At 41.5% G+C, this 25,108-nt stretch overlaps 1 protein-coding gene across 1 annotated transcript in view; it reads right to left on the minus strand.

Moving 5' to 3' along the window:
* Window positions 1-25,108, minus strand: part of ULK4 (unc-51 like kinase 4) — a 512,874-nt gene that overhangs the window by 162,986 nt on the left and 324,780 nt on the right. Inside the window, exon 32 of the mRNA XM_065885322.1 lies at window positions 8,782-8,948. Within this exon, the coding sequence (XP_065741394.1) occupies window positions 8,782-8,948 (167 nt within the window). The remainder of the gene's footprint in view (window positions 1-8,781; window positions 8,949-25,108) is intronic.

The following is a 25,108-nucleotide window of genomic DNA, read 5'->3' on the forward strand; positions in this document are numbered from 1 at the left end:
ACGGTCCTCCCTGTCCAGTCCTCTGCCTTTGCCTCTGTCCCACTGATCCCTTTCAGCAACTCACTGCCCCAGTCCTTGCTGGCTGGTAACCAACCCCACTCCTGGCCATCCACGGTTCTTGGCTCACCCAGCTGTTACAGCCTGGGCAAGAGGAGAGGGCAGCCTGAGTTGGGTGCTAGCAGTCGTGCTTGAGGCAAAATCTAAATTATTTGCTGACAAATTAAATGAGAAATATGAAAAAGGGAAATTTTAAGAATGACCCCCAGGTGTCTAGTTTGCACAGCAGGATGAGAGGGGCAGGGCTTGCTGGCAGGAGAATGGTTTGGGAGGTGAGTCCTGAGCTCCGCTTTAGACATGTTGAATTTGAGGGGACTGTGGGGCATTCTAGTGGTCACGTTTAGGAAACTACTGAATATATTAAGTACGGATCTCAGACGAGAACTCCAGGTACAAATATAAATTTAATAGCTGTAAACATATAAAACACGGGCATGTCAACTTATGAGCCATATGTAATATTAAATGGCATTACAGCATTACCCAAAATGAGATAAGGGGATACAGCTAACTTCTTGGCACAAGAAGAAAGGCCAGGAAGAATATAACTCTATTACATCTACCACTGCTACATGAATCTAGTGCACAGGGGGCAGGTCCTCAACAGAGCTTTGTTACATAAACACAGAGGTACGGCACCTGTAGTGAACAAGAGTCAATTCCTCGGGCAGCTGCTGCCAACGTCTTAAGCAGGTTTAAGCACAACAGAGCACAACGTGCAATGGTGTGGCCTAGACAATTCAAGTCAACACTCGGTGTGCTCCCCAGACACCATCACCCACACGCTTGCCATGCACAGATGATACGACTCAGTCCCCACTCTGTAGAACCCCACGGTTTCATTAAAAGAATGGCATGCTTTACGATGGAAAACAGTACGGAGGTTCCTCGAAAAACTAAAAACAGAGTTGCCATATGATCCAGCAATATCACTCCTGGGCACATATCCAGACAAAACTATAATTCCGAAAGATACATGCACCCCTATGCTCATGGCAGCACGACTTACAGTAGCTAACACATGGAAACGGCCTAAATGTCCATCGACAGATGAATGGATAAAGAAGATATGGTACCTATATACGATGAAATACTACTCAGCCGTTAAAAAGAATGAAATAGTGCCATTTCCAGAAGCATGGATGGATCTAGAGATGATCATACTATGCAAAGTAAGTCAGAAAGAGAAAGACAAGTACCATATGATAGCACTTATATGTGGAATCTAAAACACAACACAAATGAACTTATCTATAAAACAGACACAAACATAGAGAACAGACTTGTGGTTGCCAAGTGGGGAGGAGTGGGGTGGGCGAGGGAAGATGGATTGGAAGTTTGGGATTAGCAGATGCAAACTATTATACATAGAAGGGATAAACAACAAGGTCCTACTGTATAGCATAGGGAACTATGTTCGATATCCTGTGACAAACCATAATGGAAAAGAATATGAAAAAGAGTACACATATGCATAACTGAGTCACTTTGCTGTACAGCAGAAATTAACACAACACTGTAAAGCAACTATACATTAATAAAATTTAAAAATAGAAGAAGAAGAATGGCAAGCTTTCAAATAACTGCACTAAAGGCAGAGTGTGAAAACTGCCACAGTGGAGGAGGGAATAGAGGAGCTGGGGCGGGAGTAGGAAAAGGTGACACAAAGTCACCGTTTGGATGGTGGGGACGAGGTCTGCAGGGAATGACATGGACAGCCGGTGTTTCAGGTGCTGGAATCACGTGAGGAAAGGCCGGGAGTGAAAAGGCACCGGATCCATGTGGAAAATGCCAAGGTGACTGTTTGGCGTGCGCATGGGCTGCATGAGGGCTGGCGGACAAGGCTGGAAAACCACCCTGGGGCTGATCATACGAGGCCTTGACCGTCTTGCAAAGGAGTTAGAAAATGATATGTAGATAATGAGATGTCATCGAAGTTTTCAAGGGCAGGAGAGAAACGATGAGGACCACGGACTACAGCAGACAAATCTCACTTGTACTCAGCCACCAGACAGGGTAGCTCATGGGGGACAACAATAAGGGCAAAGCCTGGAGGAGTCGAACTGGTAAGTCCAAGGGATACTGAAATAGAGACTGTAGCCCCTACCCTGGCAGCCTTCACGTGGGTGTGAGATCAAAGACGACTCAGGGGCCACATTTCAGTCTTCCAGGCAATGCCGACACACCTGCCGACCAACAGCAGATAAACCGTCCTACTACCAGAGTAATGTATCAAGCTGTCCCCCATCACTCCAGAAGTGAGAGACAAGGCCCAGACTGGGAAGTCAGGTGACCTGGATTTTAATATTGAATATTTTCTTTCCCTACCCCCAAACTTGGTAACATCCCCCGCCGCTGTTCACTCTGCAGGACCCTGTACCTCCCAGGGGTGAGGCATCTCAGTGTATTAAGATGATGATTTGCTCCACTATTTGGGTATTGGCCGTCATACCAAAATGAAGCTCCCTGACACCTAACACCCTTCTTCTCTTGATTCCTGCCAAAATCACAGGTGCCAAGCCCTAGGCTAAGCTCACAAATGCAAAATAAAACCATAAATTTATATCTCGTAAGCCTGCTAGGAATTAATTCTCTCCGTAAATACGAACTGAGTGCCCTCCCATGTGCCAGGACACAGAAATGAAGAAATCATGGCCCCCAGGAACCCTCTGTAAACAGAAAGGGGAGGTGAGCACCTTTCTTCTTGTTGCTATTAATAATACAGCAACCATTTATCACTTACCTTCCCTGGGCCAGGTATACTTAAGGCACATCATATTTACATATCTTGTGTTCTCTCATTTAAGTCCCCTGCTGAGTAGTTAGCATGTCTACTTTACAGACAAGGAAACTGATACTCAGGACAAGTAACATGCCCAGCGCCTCACAGGTAAAAGTGACGTGGCTGGGGGCTTCCCTGGTGGCGCAGTGGTTCAGAGTCCGCCTGCTGATGCAGGGGACATGGGTTCGTGCCCCGGTCCGGGAAGATCCCACACACCACAGAGCGGCTGGGCCCGTGAGCCATGGCCGCTGAGCCTGTGAGTCCCGCAACGGGAGAGGCCACAAGAGTGAGAGACCCATGTACCGAAAGAAAAAAAAAAAAGTGACGTGGCTGGGATTCAAATCCAAGGTGTTCCAGCCTGCAAGGCCCAGGTGCTCCCACCACACCAGTGAGTCCTGAGCATCTATTGGTCTCTGCTTCCACATCCTTCACACACAAACTCACAAGGTAGGTTGGGGATAGGGACTGGACTCCTAGCAGAGATTCTGACACCTCCCTCCCCTACTCCTCACCTTCCCAGTACACATTCCTGCATCATATCCCTCTCCTCCCTGAAAAAGAAAAGCGCTTCATAAATCTAAGCACTATTATCATTTTAAACACTGGCAACACTCAGCTCTTCTACTTTCGAGAGGTTCCTGTTAAAAGCAGACATGAGCTTTGAATGCAGAAGAATCCCAGGTATGCAGACAAATGGAAGAGGTGACTTGTGCTTTGGAAAGAACTTTCAGCTCAGTGTTCTAGAAGGACGTGTCGTTGGCGCCCACTCCATTTCTTTTCGCAACCTTTTCCCTAATTCAGTCTCAAGGACCCTACCTCTTTCAGACTGACACCAGGTATCATGTAAATCAAAGTCGGTCATCAAGGTCAAAAGCAATACCTGGCAGATATTATAGGGAAAGATTTAGAAAGATGAGAGCAGTAAAATACAAAGTGGTGCTGAGGGCTTCCCTGGTGGTGCAGTGGTTGAGAGTCCGCCTGCCGATGCAGGGGACACGGGTTCGTGCCCCGGTCCGGGAAGGTCCCACATGCCCCGGAGCGGCTGGGCCCGTGAGCCATGGCTGCTGAGCCTGCGCGTCCGGAGCCTGTGCTCTGCAACGGGAGAGGCCACAACAGTGAGAGGCCCATGTAACGCAAAAAAAAAAAAGTGGTGCTGAAAAAAATGAAAGAATAAAAAACAGTGATCTATTGGTACACTAACAAATTGAAAAAAAGAATTAGAAAATATTTTGTACTAAGGAGTTTCCTTTTAAACACCCTACCTGATCACTTGAAATAAAAGAGGATTTCTATGTTCTGGAATTTAAAGAATTTTTAGACTTCTGATCCTTTTTATCCACAACCTACACAATCTTTTTTTTTTTTTTTTTTTTTTTTTTTTGCGGTACGCGGGCCTCTCACTGTTGTGGCCTCTCCCGTTGCGGAGCACAGACTCCAGACGCGCAGGCCCAGCGGCCATGGCTCACAGGCCCAGCCGCTCCACGGCACGTGGGATCTTCCCGGACCGGGGCACGAACCCGTGTCCCCTGCATCGGCAGGCGGACTCTCAACCACTGCACCACCAGGGAAGCCCCACAATCTTTTACAGATTGATTTCATCAAAGCATCTTGTGAGAGTAACTATCAACGACACCTTGAAGGATTACATAAAGCTACCACTGTGGAAAGTGAAATAAGAAACAATGCTCTCGATAACTAAAAAGGACCTACTGTATAGCACAGGGCACTCTACTCAATACTCTGTTATGACCTACATGGGAAAACAATCTAAAAAAGAGTGGACCTATGTGTATGTATAACTGATTCACTGTGCTGTATAGCAGAAACCAACACAACAATGTAAATCAACTATATTCCAATAAAAATTTTAAGAAAAAGAAACAATGCTCTCTGAAGAGACACTTATTAGAAAAGAGAGGGAAAACTAGGAGAAATCCATAATTCAGGATTCTGTAAGTACTTAGCCAAGCTTTACTGTTCATTTAGAATATGAGCAAATAAAAACAGCAACGTAGTCCAAAGGCAATTTTCATCTACTGGCTTTACAAGTTTGGGTTAAAACTTATTGACTAACTATCAGCCTGGTTGAGGGGATCTTGGAATTATTTAGTAAAACACACAAGACAAGCTACATACTTCACCACCTTAACTGCAGGTAAAAGATAATGATGAATAACAGAGACTAAACCGGGGTCTAGAGATTCATTCTTGGGTCTGCTACTGTGACTCTTGGCAAGGTATCAGAACAGTCTGCTTTCAACATCAACTTCTGCATCTATCCAAGCCAGGATGCTACCACTGATACACATCTCTTGCAATTTTATTGGGTTTCTAAATATAACAGTGAATTCATATTGGCTGTGTGCTATCCCATGATCTAAGTATCAGCTGACTCAATTCTTTAGAGAAAACGTGAAAGGAGATAATTATGCATGTGGTGGTACCTAACATATAAAGTACTACTCAGTGAACTCACATGCCCTTCCTCCCTCAGAGCACGATGCCAGGTTACAGTCTGGGGCTACCTGACTTTTCTATAGCCACTAAATAATGGGGTGGCCAAAAGATTCATTCAGCGTTTCCATAAGATGGCCCTAGTGGCACTTAGCTGTCTTTAACTTCATTTGAAACAATTTTGTTAGTGACAGCTGTCATATCAGCGTGCATTTAAAAAAAAACTTATCAAAATTGGTGGATTTTTGTGTAGCCATTTTAATACTGAAGATGGAAGAAAAAAAGCAACATTTTCAGCATATTATGCTTTATTATTTCAAGAAAAGTAAAAACACAACTGAAACGCAAAAAAAGATTTGTGCAGTGTATGGAGCAGATGCTGTGACTGATCGAACATGTCAAAAGCGGTTTCTGAAGTTGCATGCTGGAGATTTCTCGCTGGCCGATGATCCGCGGTTGGGTAGACCAGTTGAAATCGAGAGCGATCAAACTGAGATATTAACTGAGAACAATCAACTTTATACCATACGGGAGACAGCCGACATACTCAAAATATCCAAATCAAGCACTGAAAATCATTTGCACCAGCTTGGTTATGTTCATCGCTTTGATGTTTGGGTTCCACATAAGTTAAGGGAAAAAAACCTTCCTGACCGTATTTCCGCATGTGATTCTCCATTGAAATGTAATGAAAACGTTTTGTTTTTAAAACAAATTGTGATAAGTGATAAAAACTGGATACTGCCCAATAACGTGGAATGGAAGAGACTGTGGGGCAAGTGAAATGAACCATCACCAGCCACACCAAGGCTGGTCTTCTTCCAAAGAAGGTGATGTGTATATGGTGGGATCAGAAGGGAGTCCTCTATTATGAGCTCCTTCCAGAAAACCAAACGATTAATTCCAACAAGTACTGCCCTAATTAGGCCAACTGAAAGCAGCACTCAATGAAAAGTGTCCAGAATTAGTCAACAGAAAACACATAAGCTTCCATCAGGGTAACGCAAGACCGCATGTTTCTATGATGACCAGGCAAAAACTGTTACAGCTTGGGTGGGAACTTCTGATTCATCCGCCATATTTACCAGACATTGCACCTTCGGATTTCCATTTATTTAGGTCTTTACAAAATTCTCTTAATGGAAAAAATTTCCATTCCGTGGAAAACTGTAAAAGGCACCTGGGACAGTTATTTGCTCAAAAAGAAAAAAAGTTTTGGGAAAATGGAATTATGAAGTTGCCTGAAAATGGCAGAAGGCAGTGGAACAAAAAAGGGTGAATATGTTGTTCAATAAAGTTCTTGGTGCAAATGAAAAATGTGTCTTTTTATTTAAAAACCGAAGGAACTTTTTGGCCAACCCAATACATCTCTAGCCCTCAAAACCATCTTGCAGGGGGCCTGATTCCTCCAGCTCAAAGCAACGGTAATCAAGACAGTATGGTAGTGGCACAAAAACAGAAATATAGACCAATGGAACAGGAGAGAAAGCCCAGAGATAAACCCATGTACATATGGTCACCTTATCTTTGATAAAGGAGGCAAGAATATACAATGGAGAAAAGACAGCCTCTTCAATAAGTGTTACTGGGAAAACGCGACAGCTACATGTAAAAGAATGAAATTAGAACACTTCCTAACACCACACACAAAAATAAACTCAAAATGGATTAAGGACCTAAATATAAGGCCAGATTCTATAAAACTCTTAGAGGAAAACATAGGAAAACTATGACATAAGTCACAGCAAGATCCTTTTTGACCCACCTCCCAGAGAAATGGAAATAAAAACAAAAATAAACAAATGGGACCTAATGAAACGTAAAAGCTTTTGCACAGCAAAGGAACCTGTAAACAAGACAAAAAGACAACCCTCAGAATGGGAGAAAATATTTGCAAACGAAGCAACTGACAAAGGATTATCTCCAAAATATACAAGCAGCTCATGTAGCTCAATATCAAAAAAACAAACAACCCAATCCAAAAATGGGCAGAAGACCTAAACAGACATTTCCCCAAAGAAGATATACAGATGGCCAACAAACATATGAAAGGATGCTCAACATCACTATCATTAGAGAAAAGCAAATCAAAACTACAGTGAGGTATCACCTCACACCAGTCAGAATGGCCATCATCAAAAAATCTACAAACAATAAATGCTGGAGAGGGTGTGGAGAAAAGGGAACCCTCTTGCACTGTTGGTGGGAATGTAAATTGATGCAGCCACTATGGAGAACAGTATGGAGGTTCCTTAAAAAACTACAAATAGAACTATCATACGACCCAGCAATCCCACTACTGGGCATATACCCTGAGAAAACCAAAATTCAAAAAGAGTCATGTACCAAACTGTTCATTGCAGCTCTATTTACAATAGCCAGGACATGGAAGTAACCTAAGTGTCCATCGACAGATGAATGGATAAAGAAGATGTGGCACATGTATACAATGGAATATTACAGCCATAAAAAGAAATGAAGTTGAGTTAGTTGTAGTGAGGTGGATGGAGATAGAGACTGTCACACAGAATGAAGTAAGTCAGAAAGAGAAAGACAAATACCATATGCTAACACATATATATGGAATCTTAAAAAAAAAAAAAAAAAAAGGTTCTGAAGAACCTAGAGGCAGGACAGGAATAAAGATGCAGGCGTAGAGAACAGACTTGAGGACACGGGGAGAGGGAAGGGTAAGCTGGGACAAAGTGAGAGAGTGGCATGGACATATATACACTACCAAATGTAAAATAAAATAGTGGGAAGCAGCCACATAGCACAGGGAGATCAGCTCGGTGCTTTCTGCCCACCTAGAGGGGTGGAATAGGGAGGGTGGGAGGGAGACGCAAGAGGGAGGGGATATGGAGATATACGTATACGTATAGCTGATTCACTTTGTGATAGAGCAGAAACTAACACACCATTGTAAAGCAATTATACTCCAATAAAGATATTAAAAAACAAAAAAAACCATCTTGCAATTCCACATTATCAGTCATAACGGAAAGCAAGTGTGAGGGTTTATGTGTTGCATATGCATGTATATGTATGTGTGTGTATCTATGCACATACAAACACATTATGTGTGCGTGTGTATGCGTACCTAAAACCTCAATCCGCTGCTGCTCACTAGCTAATCCATCCTGTTGGGGGTGGGCTGGAGTGCCATCTCTGGACAGGAAAGACTACACACTGCCTGGCCAACCTCACAGTCCAAATGATCTCTGGGTCGCCAGCAGTTCCCTAATGAGTACTCACCAATTCTTTGCTTGGGCCTCTCCTGCTTTCCTTTCAGATTTTGTGTTCAAATTACCTGTCCTTGACACTGGTCACCCAAAGATGGCTAATGAATATGGTATTCTCTCCCTACGGAATCATATGTTCTTTTCCAAAAATAAAGCCACATTCAAGGAAGATGAGAGAAAAGAGAAGGAAAGGGAAGTGGGACGTGGCACAGGGTAGTTCAAGATGTGGAGAAAGAGGTCCTCTACCTGCAGAGCCAGTCGCACGACCCCGGAGGTATAGGTCAGCATGCTGTGCAAAATATCAAGCAGGGAAAATAGCAGGGCGGCTGCCATCTCGTTGTTGTTTTTATTGTCCACATCCAAGCACAGTGTGGCAGTTTCAGTGAACAGGTTACAGACATGATGGACCAGTCCTGGTGGTAAAATAGGAGAAGGGTAAAAACATTCATCATAAAATATAAAAATAACGTGTCACGTAAACCCAGCAGAGCAGGCATACATAGTCTACGTTGCATAAACTCTAAACAGTCCTTCAGCTGTTATTTGTACCAGGTACACTTGGGAAGCGTTTCTAACATGCAGGTTCCCAGGCCACACGCCCAGAGAGTCTGCTCAGGAGCCTGGAATGAGGCCTAGGAATATACTTGTTAAAAAGCTCCCCCGCTGATTTTGATGGAAGGGTTCCCCAAATTGCACTTTGAGAAACACTATACAACATGGACAGGCTTCCAGGGATGGAAGACTCCCTGACACTGCACAGTGCTATATGCAGACATCCTGTCCCCAGGTTCTGTTTAAAGGTACAGTTCTTCAAGGGGTGGCTCAGAGACCACAAGTGAACTGGGGATCTATCAAGGATGGAAAAGTAATTGGGTCACCTCCAGAGGCTAAAGAAATGAAGTGATTTTTTTCACATGCATTCCAAAGTGTACGATAATGATTTTAAGCAATGTGAAATTGAGAAATTGCCAGGTCTGTCTCTGCAAACCTCATATTCACACTGTGGCTGGTCTTCATCAACTTTCACTTTTTTTTTTTTGCGGTACGCGGGCCTCTCACTGTTCTGGCCTCTCCCGTTGCGGAGCACAGGCTCCAGACGCGCAGGCTCAGCGGCCATGGCTCACGGGCCCAGCCGCTCCGCGGCATGTGGGATCCTCCCGGACCAGGGCACGAACCCGTGTCCCCTGCATCGGCAGGCGGACTCTCAACCACTGCGCCACCAGGGAAGCCCTCAACTTTCACTTTGATGTAGTTTGTTATGACCAATACATTTAAGTTGGCATTTTTATTATTATTGTAACGCAGCATTACATTTTGAATTCCCAAAATGATTCAGATGTAAACGTGGTGAAAAGACAACATGAAATGTTATAAACCGAAACGGTAAGGGGGTCCTTTAGTATCAACAGATCTCAACGTTCTAGAAAAAAGTGAATCTTCGACTATAAATATTTTACACAAGCAGATGGGGAAAAAAACATGGTAAGGAAGGAGGACATGTGTTGTAAGCTGGACCTGCAATCCACTTATTTATTGGCCCTGCAATCCACTGGTCGCTAGTTCTCAGGACAATTGGATGGAAACTCTGTCAGGCACAGCCATCCGACCTTTGGTACCCTTCCCAGACACTGCACACGGTCATTTTCAGTAAACCAATCTAGTGTTCCTAGACAAGTGCAAAGTAATTAGACTACAAAAGCAATTAACTTTATCACTAAAGGCAGAGAGAAACCAAAATTACACAGCATCATTCAAAGTTGTAATCCTTGCGGCAAAAACTGGTATAAGCCACAAAGCTGAAAATAAATACACTTGAAGGGAAAGTCGAATGAATTATTCGCAAAATTTCTCTATCAAGTGACAAGGTTTCATAGCACAAATCATCAATGACACATAGTAAAGAAAAGCAATTATTAGGACGCATGCATTACACCGACAGGCATTCTCTTCTGAGTTAGCCTGCATCACTCAAGTGCAGTCTATGAATCAGCACTTGGCGTTTGTGAGCTGCAGGTAGGGTAGAAGGTAAAACGTAGTATGTGGTAAACACATGCTGCAAGAGAAGATGCTCTCTTTTGGGGAGTTCATGATTACTTTGCGACACATCATGCTGATGGTCAGAGGTGCAAGGGACCCAGCTATGTGAACAGTGGTCCTTCAGAAGGAGGAGGCGGACCCCTGGATACCCATCTACATGCTGCTTGATTCAGACGAAACAGCTGATGAACAACTGTGCTCTTCCTGATCTTTATTCAGTTTTCAAGCAGCACAAACAATGAATGTGATCGAATCCATGCTGGGCTGGCCAGCCTTTCCAGCCTGTGAAAAAACAGGCAACAAACACCAAGCTCTGAGATTACACTTGGAAGTCACCGGCTGTCAGGGAAGGTGCTCATATGAGATTAGAAGTGAAGTATGACCTAAGTATTTCTTCGTAACAGTGAAAATGCCAGCAAAGCCCATTAATACGATGTTACATGGCCTAGCTCAGCCATATAGTCAGTGCTCCTCATAGACAGAACTTTCACTTCAGATGAAAATACAAGTTTTTCTTGTTTAAACATTTTATTATGAAAACAAAGAAAGTCATGAGAAATTTCAGTAAAATGAATCCCTATCACCCTCTTTCATAATTATGATAGTTTGTCAATATTGTTTAATTATCCCCATCTACTTTTTTTTTTAGTATTTTAAAGCAAATTCTAGATATCATCTTATTTCTCCTGTAACTGCTTCTGTAAGTCTCACATATACTTTTTTAAAAAACATAACCACAACGCCATTACCACCTAATACAATTAACCCACTTCTTAACATACTCAATATACCATCTGCGTTCAAAACTCAACTGTCACAAAAAACTGTCTTCTTTTTTACAGTTCATTTGTTTGACTCAAGATACAAAGCAGGTCCACACATTCCATTTGGCCACAGATCTTAAGTCTCCTTCAACCTCTAACAGTCCTCTTCCCCACCTGCAATTTTTCAGGCCATTTATTTGTTGGACAAATGAGAATATTTTTCCGGCAGATGTTCTTGTTGGGTTGTTCTTATATCCCTGCATTTCCTGTAAACTGGTAATTAGACCTATAGACTCAATTTAATTCAGGTTTGATTATTTTGGCAAGAATACTTGGAGCTGGCTACTGTGTATATCCTGTTGCAATATATCTGGAGGGATATACTGTCCGGTTGTTCTACTCTTAATAATGCTGAAATTGACCCATGGGTTCACGGGCTGTTAGCCTAACTCATCCAGTATAAACTTCCACATCAAACGTTATCTACTAATGACCAATGTCCAGTTGTATTATTTTAGACATGGCAATATGGAATTTTCATTCTGTCATTCCTTGTATATTTTTTCATCTGCTTTTCTTCCATAAAGAACCTTCCTTTATCAACTTATTTTGCTATCATAAAATATGGTTTGTAAAGGAAAGGCAAGGTAGATGCTTGATAAATGTTTCTTTGTTATCATTCACCAGTTTTCACAACAATGATTTTAGAGTGATTGCAAGTCCAAATGGGACCGAGGTGGCGGGGTGGGGGAGCTAGAAATTACCAAGGTTACTGATCAGTTCACTTTGGAGCATCAATGTGAATATAATAGATTTTTAAATAACGTATTTTATGGATTTTAGTTGATTTCGATCACTATTATTTTTATGCTAAACTTGTCCATCTATGGCCACTGAGAACCCTTGAAAATTACCTACCTTCTACTAAGATAATATGTCTCAAGCTCATCTTATGAATTCCTGCCTAAGACTGTGCATTAGTTACCTCTCGAAGGAGTCCTGGTTTCTTTTAATGAGACTGGTATTTAGAGACCATGGTCTCAGCACTAGAAACACTCATTGCTACTGGGTCACTGATTCAGTGGACAGAGATAAGAAGTATACATCTTTTAGACAGAAAGAAATAATGAGTTCATGCAGATATTTCCAATTCCACATTCCAGAAATGGACCCTCATCTCTAAGCAGCAAGGGGAAAAAGACAAATAACATACAAGGGAACTCCCATAAGTTTAACTGCTAATTTCTCAGCAGAAACTCTACAAGCCAGAAGGGAGTGACATGACATATTTAAAGTGATGAAAGGGGAGAACCTACAACCAAGATTACTCTACTCAGCAAGGTTCTCATTCAGATTTGATGGAGAAATCAAAAGCTTTACAGACAAGCAAAAGCTAAGAGAATTCAGCACCACCAAACCAGCTCTGCAACAAATGCTAAAGGAACTTCTCTAAGTGGGAAACACAAGAGAAGAAAAAGACCTACAAAAACAAACCCATAACAATTAAGAAAATGGTCATAGGAACATACATATTGATAATTACCTTAAACGTCAATGGATTAAATGCTCCAACCAAAAGACACAGACTGGCTGAATGGATACAAAAACAAGACCCATATATGTGCTGTCTACAAGAGACCCACTTCAGACCTAGGGACACATACAGACTGAAAGTGAGGGGATGGAAAAAGATATTCCATGCAAATGGAAATCAGAAGAAAGCTGGAGTACCAATATTCATATCAGACAAAATAGACTTTAAAATAAAGACTACTGCAAGAAACAGAGAAGGACACTACATAATGATCAAGAGATCAATCCAAGAAGAAGATATAACAATTATATATGCTCCCAACATAGGAGCACCTCAATACATAAGGCAACTGCTAGCAGCTAAAAAAGAGGAAATCGAAAGTAACACAATAATAATGGGGGGACTTTAACATCTCACTTACACCCACAGACAGATCATCCAAAGAGAAAATTACTAAGGAAACACAAGCTTTAAATGACACAATAGACCACATAGATTTAATTGATATTTATAGGACATTCCACCCCAAAACACCAGATTACACTTTCTTCTCAAGTGCGCACGGAACATTCTCCAGGATAGATCACACCGTGGGTCACAAATCAAGCCTTGGTAAATTTAAGAAAATTAAAATCATATCAAGTATCTTTTCTGACCACAACATTATGAGATTAGAAATCAACTACAGGGAAAAAAACGTAAAAAACGCAAACATATGGAGGCTAAACAATACGTTACTAAATAACCAAGAGATCACTGAAGAAATCAAAGAGGAAATCAAAAAATACCTAGAGACAAATGACAATGAAAACACGATGATCCAAAACCTACGGGATGCAGCAAAAGCAGTTCTAAGAGGGAAGTTTATAGCTATATAAGCCTACCTAAAGAAACAAGAAAAATCTCAAATAAACAATCTAAACTTACACCTAAAGGAACTAGAGAAAGAAGAACAAACAAAATCGAAAGTTAGCAGAAGGAAAGAAATCATAAAGATCAGAGCAGAAATAAATGAAATAGAAACAAAGAAAACAACAGAAAAGATCAATAAAACTAAAAGCTGGTTCTTTGAGAAGACAAACAAAATTGATAAACCATTAGCCAGACTCATCAAGAAAAAGAGGGAGAGGACTCAAACCAATAAAATTAGAAACGAAAAAGGAGAAGTTACAACAGACGCCACAGAAATACAAAGCATCCTAAGAGACTACTACAAGCAACTCTATGCCAAAAAAATGGACAACCTGGAAGAAATGGACAAATTCTTAGAAAGGTATAACCTTCCAAGACTGAACCAGGAAGAAATAGAAAATATGAACAGACCAATCACAAGTAATGAAATTGAAACTGTGATTAGAAATATTCCAACAAACAAAAGTCCAGGACCGGATGGCTTCACAGGTGAATTCTATCAAACATTCAGAGAAGAGCTAACACCTATCCTTCTCAAAGACTTACAAAAAATTGCAGAGGAAGGAACACTCCCCAATTCATTCTACGAAGCCACCATAACCCCGATACCAAAACCAGACAAAGATACTACAAAAAAAGAAAATTACAGACCAATATCACTGATAATTATGGATGCAAAAATCCTCAATAAAATACTAGCAAAGAGAATCCAACAACACATTCAAAGGATCATACACCATGATCAAGTGGGATTTATCCCAGGGATACAAGGATTCTTCAACATAAGCAAATCAATGTGATACACCATATTAACAAATTGAAGAAGAAAAACCATATGATCATCTCAATAGATGCAGAAAAAGCTTTTGACAAAATTCAACACCGATTTATGATAAAAACTCTCCAGAAAGTGGGCAAACAGGGAACTTACCTCAACATAATAAAGGCCATATATGACAAACCCACAGCAAACATAATTCTCAGTGGTGAAAAACTGAAAGCATTTCCTCTAACATCAGGAACAGAAAAGGTTGCCCACTCTCACCACTATTATTCAACATAGTTTTGGAAATCCTAGCCATAGCAATCAGAGAAGAAAAAGAAATAAAAGGAATACAAATTGGAAAAGAAGTAATAATGTCACTGTTTGCAAATGACATGATACTATACATAGAGAACCCCAAAGATGCCACCAGAAAACTACTAGAGCTAATCAATGAATGTGGTAAAGTTGCAGGATACAAAATTAATGCACAGAAATCTCTTGTATTCCTATACACCAATGATGAAAAATCTGAAAGAGAAATTAAGGAAACACTCCCATTTACCACTGTAACAAAAAGAATAAAATACCTAGGAATACACCTACCCAGAGAGACAAAAGACCTGTATGCAGAAAACTATAAGACACTGATGAAAGAAATTAAAGATGATACAAAGAGATGGAGAGATATACCATGTTCTTGGATGGGAAGAATCAATACTGTGAAAATGACTATACTACCCAAAGCACTCTATAGATTTAATGCAATCCCTATCAAATTACCAATGGCAGTTTTTACAGAAGTAGAACAAAAAATCTTAAAATTTGTATGGAGACACAAAAGATCTCGAATAGTCAAAGCAGTCTTGAAGGAAAATAATGGAGCTGGAGGAATCAGACTCCCTGACTTAAGATCATACAACAAAGCTACAGTAATCAAGACAATATGGTACTGGCACAAAAACAGAAATATAGATCAATGGAAAAGGACAGAAAGCCCAGAGATAAACCCACGCACCTATGGTCAACTAATCTATGACAAAGGAAGCAAGGATATACAATGGAGAAAAGACAGTCTCTTCGATAAGTGGTGCTGGGAAAACTGGACAGCTACATGTAAAAGAATGAAATTAGAACACTCCCTAACACCATATACAAAAATAAACTCAAAATGGATTAGAGACCTAAATGTAAGCCTGGACACTATAAAACTCTTAGAGGAAAACATAGGAAGAACACTCTTTGGCATAAATCACAGCAAGATCTTTTTTGATCCACCTCCTAGAGTAATGGAAATAAAAACAAAAATAAACAAATGGGACCTAATGAAACTTCAAAGCTTTTGCAAAGCAAAGGAAACTACAAACAAGACGAAAAGACAACCCTCAGAATGGGAGAAAATATTTGCAAACAAATCAATGGACAAAGGATTAATCTCCAAAATATAGAAAAAGCTCATGTAGCTCAATATTAAAAAAACAAACAACCCAATCCAAAAATGGGCAGAAGACCTAAATAGACATTTCTCCAAAGGAGACATACAGATGGCCAAGAAGCCTATGAAAAGTTGCTCAACATCACTAATTATTAGAGAAATGCAAATCAAAACTACATTGTGGTATCACCTCACACCAGTTAGAATGGGCATCATCAGAAAATCTACAAACAACAAATGCTGGAGAAGGTGTGGAGAAAAGCGAACCCTCTTGCACTGTTGGTCGGAATGTAAATTGATACAGCCACTACGGAGAACAGTGTGGAGGTTCCTTAAAAAAATAAAAATAGAATTACCATATAACCCAGCAATCCCACTACTGGGCATATACCCAGAGAAAATCATAATTCAAAAAGACACATGCACCCCAATGTTCATTGCAGCACTATTTACAATGCCAGGTCATGAAAGCAACCTAATGCCCAATGACAGACGAATGGATAAAGAAGATGTGGTACATATATACAATGGAATATTACTCAACCATAAAAAGGAACGAAATTGAATCATTTGTTGAGATGTGGATGGATCTAGAGACTGTCATACAGAGTGAAGTAAGTCAGAAAGAGAAAAACAAATTTCGTATATTAACGCATATATGTTGAACCTAGAAAATGGTACAGATGAACTGGTTTGCAGGGCAGAAACTGAGACACAGATGCAGAGAACAAACGTATGGACACCAAGGGAGGAAAGTGGTGGGGGCTGGTGGTGGGATGAATTGGGAGATTGGGTTTGACATGTATACACTAATATGTATAAAATGGATGACTAATAAGAACCTGCTGTATAAAAAATATAAAATAGAATTCAAAAACAAAACAAAGCCTTCAAAAAGGAACACAATTTAGATCTTTATTAAAAAGGCAATGTATTTTCCATGTTTTACTTAAATTATATTGCATTAGTCATTTGCAATCATAGTCTATATGGAATTTTCCTTTGGGGGTTTTCATGTTTGGGTTTTAGGAAAGGACCCCCAATATATGGCTAATCTCTGAATAAATATTTTAACATTCCTAAATAAATAAATAAAATAAAAATAAAAAAATAATTCAGATTTTGGCCACAGAAGTGACACTTGGCAACTGACAGTTTCTCTTAGCAAATGATCATGGGATAAATGGAATAAATGCAACATGGATGGTGCCAACTGACAGATGATGTGGGTTTTAAAACTCTCTTTCATGTATGTTGAACTGACCTTAAGTCAGCAATAATTGGAATAACTGAAGTCCAAATATCACGTGTATCACAAGTAGCCATGTTTAGCCACTTGCACTGTCATGACAATGACAATCAGAGAGAGTGGTGGCATTATAAAGTTCCAGGGACACCAGTAATAAAAAAAAAAAAAAAAGGAACTTATATCCAGAATACGTAAATGATTCCTAAACTCAATAATAAAAAACCAAAATACCCAATGTTTAAAATGGATAATAGACTTGAACACTTAGTTTACAAAAGATATGTCAGTAAGCACATGAAAAGTATCCAACATCATTAGTCATCAGGAAACTCCAAATTTGCAATGAGATACCACCACACACAAACAGGAATAATTATAATGAAAACACTGACAACACCAAATGTTGGTGAGGATGTAGAATGACCAGAACTTACATATACTGCTGATGGGAAACAGATGGCATTTTTTTATAAATTTAAATACATATTTACTACACTTCCTAGCAATTCCACTCTTAGGGATTTATCCAAGTAAAATGAAAACATATGTCCACAGAAAGACTCATTAGACCTGTGTTCAAAATAGCCCCAAATCGGAAATAGCCCAGGTGTCCATCAACAGGAGAACAGATAAACAAACTGAGATATATTCATACCATGGAGTACCACTCAGCAACAAAAAGAAATGAACCACTAAATCCCATAGTAACATGGCTGAATCTCAAAAACAGGGCTGAAAGAAAGACACCGGGAACAAAAAGAGGGTATATAAACTCAGCTGTATGAATACGTTTAAAGAAAACTCGTCTACGTTGATTGAAACAGAATAGTAGCCGCTTCTGAGGGAGGGGCAGAACAGAACTTTCTAGGGTAACAGAAATGTTCTATACTTTAACGAGGTGTTAGTTACAGGAATGTATGCATTTTTCAAAAATGATTGAACTGTATATATAACATTTGTCCATTTCACTGTATATAAACCATATGTAAATTTTAAAAGAAATCAGTTGGGATAGACTGAGAGAGGTTGGAGGAAGTTAAGTGAAGCAGGAAGTGTGGTCTCTGCTGGGATGAGAGCAGCATTTACTGAGCACCTGCTTTGTGCCTGGCACTGGACTTTTACTTGGCTTTTTACATTTAATATCTCACCTGAATTCTCTAACAGCTCCAGGGGACAGATGCTAATATCTCCACTTTCTAGACGTGAAAACGAAAACTCAGGGGATTTAAGTAACCAGTTCAAGATCACAGAGTAAGCAGGAGTCACAAAGTGATCTGAACCTGCATATAACTCCAAGGTCCATTTCTGTCAATATCACGGAGGCTCTGGGAGCAACCAGTGGGGAACTGAGACCAGAAGGTCAATGAGGAAACCTCTGCAGTTATGCCATGACCAAGTGCTGGTGAGGTGGGAAGCAAGGAGGGGGCAGAAACATCCCTCAGCAAGTGTGATTTGTGACTTCCTGGCAACAGTGAGGTGTGACCAAAAAGCCTCAGTAAGAGACAGGAGAACTAGACCCTCACTGGAGGAAATGGGCAAGTGAGTTTCCCAGGAACTATAATGTATGCTAGTTTTCAAGACACACTGGGTTTGAGATAACATCCAAAAGCCAAAGCCCAAAGGCTGTTGGAGATAAAGGCCTAGAAACCAGCTAACAGTCAGATCGGAAAAAGGTGGGAGATGACTGGAGAAAGTGGAAAAGTTTCCGAGGACGGGCAAGACAGAGGCCCAGAGTTAAAGACTGAGAGATGAGTAGATCCCAGACAGGGGAGGAATTTACAGGGGAGATGGAGGCAAAGGTGCCAACATAACAGAGAAAGAGCCATAATAACATAATGCCACAGACATCAACAAATGACCAGAATCAAACAGAAAAAGGGTGTCAAGGGTATCTAGTTGACATAGTTCAAAGCCTGAGAAAAGTTCACCGATTGGGTCACTTCCAGGTTACTGATGACTGTTGTTGGTAAAATTTGTTAGGTCCTGTGCCCCGAAGTCAGACTTCAAGTTGCCAGACCTTCCTTGTTACATTTTCCCACATACCATGTAGGTTTTGACATATTTGCTTCCATGCTGTCCAGAATTTCCCCATAGAGGGAGTTAGGAAATAGAGTTTCTTGGAAGGCAGGAGAGTTTGGACTAGCATTTGCATAAAGTTGACCACACCAGTTGTCCACATCCTCTGTGGGAGCAAAGGAGGCAGCCTGTTGGTCCCCTCACCTCACCGTATGGAACTTGAGGATTAGACTGTTCAAATAGGCAAAGCTCTGTGAAGGAGCTAACACATGATGCATTTTACTAAAGTGAAGGCATAAATCTAAGGAGGTGGCAAAGGGGAGGAAAGGAAGTTAACATTCCCTATTTCTGTACTTTCACTCTCCCCAGTCAAGAGAAAGACACTCCACCTCCAAAGAGACTGAATGAAGTTCCAGGATACTGCGAGGCTGGGTTCTCCAGAGTGAAAACTTTCCAAGGGATTCACCTGTCAGCAGGCACGTGTGTATGGCTCTTTCCTACCTTCCTCTGCCCCTAAGAAGGCTAATGACAATACAGCAGAGGCCGAGGCCTGAGCCCCTGGGAAGGGCCCAGCCATTTCTTTTGTTGCTGTCTTGGGAGGGGGTTTCTGCTCCTCTTCCCTCAACCAGACCCAGTCTGAGATACACTAGCCACCTGTGGCTAAGGTCAGCTCTGCTCCAGACCCTCAGGGCAAATGCACAGCCCCTTGCTATGTCCCCTGGCCCTCCCCTCGGGCTAGCTGGCTTGCATCTGTGCGCAAGGAAGAGAAGGCTCTCCTGCAGGAGGGTGTTGAGATCCAAGAGTGAAGTTCCAACGCCGAGGCAAATACACAGGAATAACAACAGCCAACTCTGTTTCTAGGCCAGCAGATGGACCTAGTATAGGAAGTGGGGCTAAGGGTGGTCCTCTATGGAGACCAGTATAATGAAAAGGGTTTCTGTGCATTGCTTGCCTGTCATCTCCCTTAGAGATTATGTACAAAGACATCTGGGATAGCGTCCTAGTACTGCCCAGTCCTCTGGCCAAATGCCACCTTAATACTCCATCCCAGCATCTCTAAAAGAAATCAAAATTCATTAAGTCATAGAATGCAAGAACTATTTTACATGAATCATAACCAACTCTTCCAAAAAAATCCAAGAATTATTCTGTGTTAATTATAAGCAAATCTCTAAAGGGGTCATCCCCATAAGTTATTTTCAAGCGTTTCATATTCCAGAAATATTAACGTGCATGAGCTGTTCCCAGCTTTGGTCACTGTGTCCTTATTATAACACTACTTTCTCAAAATCTGTTGGAGCAGAGAACTAATATGAGTACACTTTGAAATTCCAAGCTTTTGAAAGTACTTTCCATTTCTATCATTAATGATTTGAAAACAACACTCTAAATCCAAGCATAAGCTCCCCAGATAGAGGCTTCCTTGCAGATAATTCTACATTTACATCATAAAAACATGTGGTCATTTCCACTAGGGTTCATTAGAGTCAACCTAAACAGACAATCCGGAAGAGGAGTAAAAAAGTATCTGTGCAACTCAATGTGGGGAAATGGTTTTGTTTTTCCCCAAATGATCAACGCTTAACCACCAAAACCACCAAAGTCACATCACATCAGCCGAGTTAAATGTCTTCTTTTAAATAGAACAACATGGAGGGTGAAAGTGGCAATGCTGTCCTGGATACACGGAAGGGTAAACGGAGGCATCTGTGAACTGCATGGGTCCTGAGCTGTAGCATCCCAGCAACCATTCCTGGCCAAAATTAAGGAGCTGACACACACACACAGAAATGACCCCAAACAAAAACACGTCCAAACATCTCTGAGGTTAAGAATTACTGAACCATCTTTGTGTCAGTCTTTGCCTCTGTTTTCTCCAGCCCGTTTATCTGTGTCCAATCTGCCTGCACAGGCTGGCATAGGTGCTTCCTAAGAGGCCCTGGGTGTCCACACTGTGCCTGGTCCCAGCCCACACCCTCACCCCAGCCTTCATCCTCCTCCCGCATCTGCCCTCCCAATTCTTTTTTGTTTTTTTTTTGGCCGCGCCGTGTGGCATGCAGGATCTTAGTTCTCCGATCAGGGGTCAAACATGCGCTCCCTGCAGTGGAAGCACGGAGTTTTAACGACTTGACCAGCAGGGAAGTCCCTGCCCTTCCAATTCTGCATGCCTCTGCCTTGGAGCTTTGGTGTCCACTCTCACCTAAAGCCCTCACCCTCACACCTGTCCCTCCCAAACACCGAGGGCCCATGAGAGTTTGGCTTTCCCCAGTCAGGAGAGGAACACTGAGTAAGTCTTGCTAGATGAGGATGACTAGCCAATTCATAATTCTATGCTCTGAAATTACTAACTCATTGAACCTGAAACGGAAAGTATGTCATAGGCTGGGACCTCTCAAATATGACAGACACTAATGTTTAAATGACATTTTTCTTCCGAAAACCTGAACGGACTCTGTATTCAGGGCATTCATTCTGAATTACTTTCCTAAGAAAACTTTGTCTATGAGAGTATCTTAAAAACAAACTCACTCCAGCTCCCCTGAGTCTACAACTCTCCCTGGATTCTCCTGTGATTAGCACAGAATCACTTAGTTCCACAGATAAAGAACACTGGACTGAATTATTCCAGGTGTATGATTTATCCTGGCCACCTGTCTCAGGGGCTGCAATGCCCTTTTCTGGTTTAAACAGAGGTCCTGAATTTTAGCAACACATAAACCTATTTCTGTGTGGCCAGAATGAGGCTCTAGTTGCATACTTGAGAGGTAAAAGTTTTGGACAGAATGAACTCAATTATAAAAACCATTGAAAGGAGCAGCTTAACACGTAAAGGATTTATGCACTGAAGATAACGTGAATTTTAATTACTCAGAGACAGCTAAAAGAGCATAGGATTAATTTAAACAAATATACCTGGAACAATTTTGGAAAGTGAGAATATAAAAAGTAGAAGTGGATGCTAATTTCATACCTGAAACTTATAATACAATGTTGTTTATGACTAAGTAAATTTTATTAACTCAAAGGTACAGAAACTTTCCAGTTTTTATCAGGAAATTAATGGGTAAAGAACAATGAATCATACACGCGCAACACCCAGGAAAGCGCTAGAAGAGAGTGGAGTGGAGGAGCAGGGAAGGAAACCCTCCTGGGAGGGAGGGACACAAAAGCAGGAGCCCAAAGTCCACTCCCCAAAGCCTGGAAGCTTTGTCTAATTCAGTTCCGACTACAACGCAGCACTTGCTGAATTATGAAGGGGCTTCTATGAGCTGGGCCCTGAGCTAGAGATGTGCTCTTGAGGCCCCAGAAGACCTTCAGTCCTTCCTTTTCCTTCCCCTGCCATCTATCTCCCAGCTGGTGGGTAAACGTTCAGGAGAAAACATGCATCAGGCAGCCAATGGTTCATTTGCGATATGCAGAGCTCATATGATGTACATCTCATAGTGCCAGACAATGAGGGAGCTCATATGATGTACACTTCATAGTGCCAGACAATGGGGGAAAAAACTCAACAAGTGGCTCCTTCTTTTCAAGGCCCATTAAAAAGATATCCACATGGGAAACACATCACAGAATAAAAGGTCAGCTTGGTGCTATCTGTCAGAGACCAATGATCAGTGGGAGGACAGGAGCAGGAGGGACTCAAAGTGGCCTTGGTAGGAAATGAGGGTTTGGATAGGCAGGAGGGAGGAGGGGCTCACTAGTTTTGGTCAAGAAACACGAGAAAGATTTCCAGCTGGGATTTGAACATGCCGTAGTCAAGCAGTTGCGGGAAGGCTAGAACATAGGGCCTGTGAGAGGGAGGCTGTAGTCAGATTCCCAAGGCAGAAGACCCTAGGTTTTATCCTATAGGCAATGCAAAGTGGCAAAGATTTCTCCCATTGGTTTCTTATAAAAGCGATATATACTCATTATGGACAAACTCACATTTTGCATTTTTTTCTTACGTAAATATTCGAATAATACAGATATATGTATTTGTATATAAAATGTGTGACATAGAGAATTAAAACTCCCTAGACATTCCGTTTCCTTAAAAATCACGATACATAAGGGCTTGCTATGGATTCTTTCGAGGCATGTGAAATATACATAAACACACACACACATACATGCATGGAACAGATTCTATGGCTTGCCTTTTTTCACTGAAGAATCTGTCAGAGACATCTTCCCACACTATATAAAGTGCTTACTTGTTCTTTTAAATAACTAGATAGTATCCCATTTTTAAAATAAAATTCCATGATAAAGTTAATCCCAAGAAGGAGAAGCCGGGAAGTTTAGATATCGCCTGGCCGCTGTATGCTCTGCGCGAGGTGACTGTGTCCCCAGCCCTGTTTTCTTCCCCTGGAGTTCCAAAAGCAGGGCAGGGAAGGAGAGAGCCACATCTCTCTGGGGAACACATTTTAACATTTGAAACAGGGGAGTGGCAGTGGTGATGCATCGTCTCCAGGATCAAACAGCAAGGATGCAGGGCTATAGCAAGAATGAAAAGGAAAGTGATGGACAGAAAAGAGAAACTGGGGGGAGAAGGGCTTCGAGTGTCACATTTGGGCCCCTGGTTCTAGCTGTTTCTGGGGCCGAGGAATGATTCTGCCTCGAGTGCCATCAGACACCCTTGGACTCGCAGACCTTCCACTTTTCATGTGGCTAGTTTGAGTCAAGTTTCTGATACATGCAGGTAAGAGTCCTAACCAACACAGGAGACTGGGAATTCTTGTTTTTAAGTCCTCTTTTAACTGGATAGATTAGCAGTTCCCCAACTGTCAATTTTCAAGTTACTCAGTCATCTTCAAAAAATCCTTTCTTGGGCTTCCCTGGTGGCGCAGTGGTTGAGAGTCCGCCTGCCGATGCAGGGGACACGGGTTCGTGCCCCGGTCTGGGAGGATCCCACATGCCACGGAGCGGCTGGGCCCATGACCCATGGCCGCTGAGCCTGCGCGTCCGGAGCCTGTGCTCTGCAGCGGGAGAGGCCACAACAGTGAAAGGCCCGCGTACTGGAAAAAAAAAAAAAAAAAAAAAATCCTTTCTTGACTCCATGCGTTATCCCCGTCCTACTTCCCTTTCTTTCAATCTGCATTTATTTATTTATTTTTATTTTTGTCAGTCTATTGCAGCCCCAGATCATCCTCCTCTCCCCAGAGGCAACTAGTTTTACTTATTTTTTTAATCTCTGTATCACTAAATAACACGCTTGCAGTTTTTTAGCTTTAGACATTATCTGATGACTTCCTACCATGCAATAATGAAGATGCAGGGCTTCCCTGGTGGCGCAGTGGTTGAGAATCTGCCTGCCAATGCAGGGGACATGGGTACGAGCCCTGGTCTGGGAAGATCCCACATGCCACGGAGCAACTGGGCCCGTGAGCCACAACTACTGAGCCTGCGCGTCTGGAGCCTGTGCTCCGCAACAAGAGAGGCCCGCGCACCGCGATGAAGAGTGGACCCCGCTTGCCACAACTAGAGAAAGCCCTCACACAGAAAACGAAGACCCAACACAGCCATAAATAAATAAATAAATTTTTAAAAAAAATAATGAAGATGCAGCTCTCTTTCCCCACCCCTACCTCACATGCACACAATTCCCACGCCTCATCCCCCACTATGATTATCTCTTACTTTTAATCAGATTGATGTTCAGTGATTACATTGCTATGACTGTAAACACTATTCCTAAATAAATCATATAGAAAACTATGATTATTTTTCCTTTCCTGGGAAATTTCTTGTTTTTCCCAGAGTTAATAATTTAACTCTTATTTTAATAATTTTAAAATTTGATAATTTAATAATTATTAATGATAAATTATTAATAATTTCAATTTTAATAATTTGACTCTCATTTTAATGGCATTTTGAG

This window comes from Phocoena phocoena, chromosome 10 (assembly GCF_963924675.1).
Source record: "Phocoena phocoena chromosome 10, mPhoPho1.1, whole genome shotgun sequence".
Taxonomy (NCBI): Eukaryota; Metazoa; Chordata; class Mammalia; order Artiodactyla; family Phocoenidae; genus Phocoena; species Phocoena phocoena.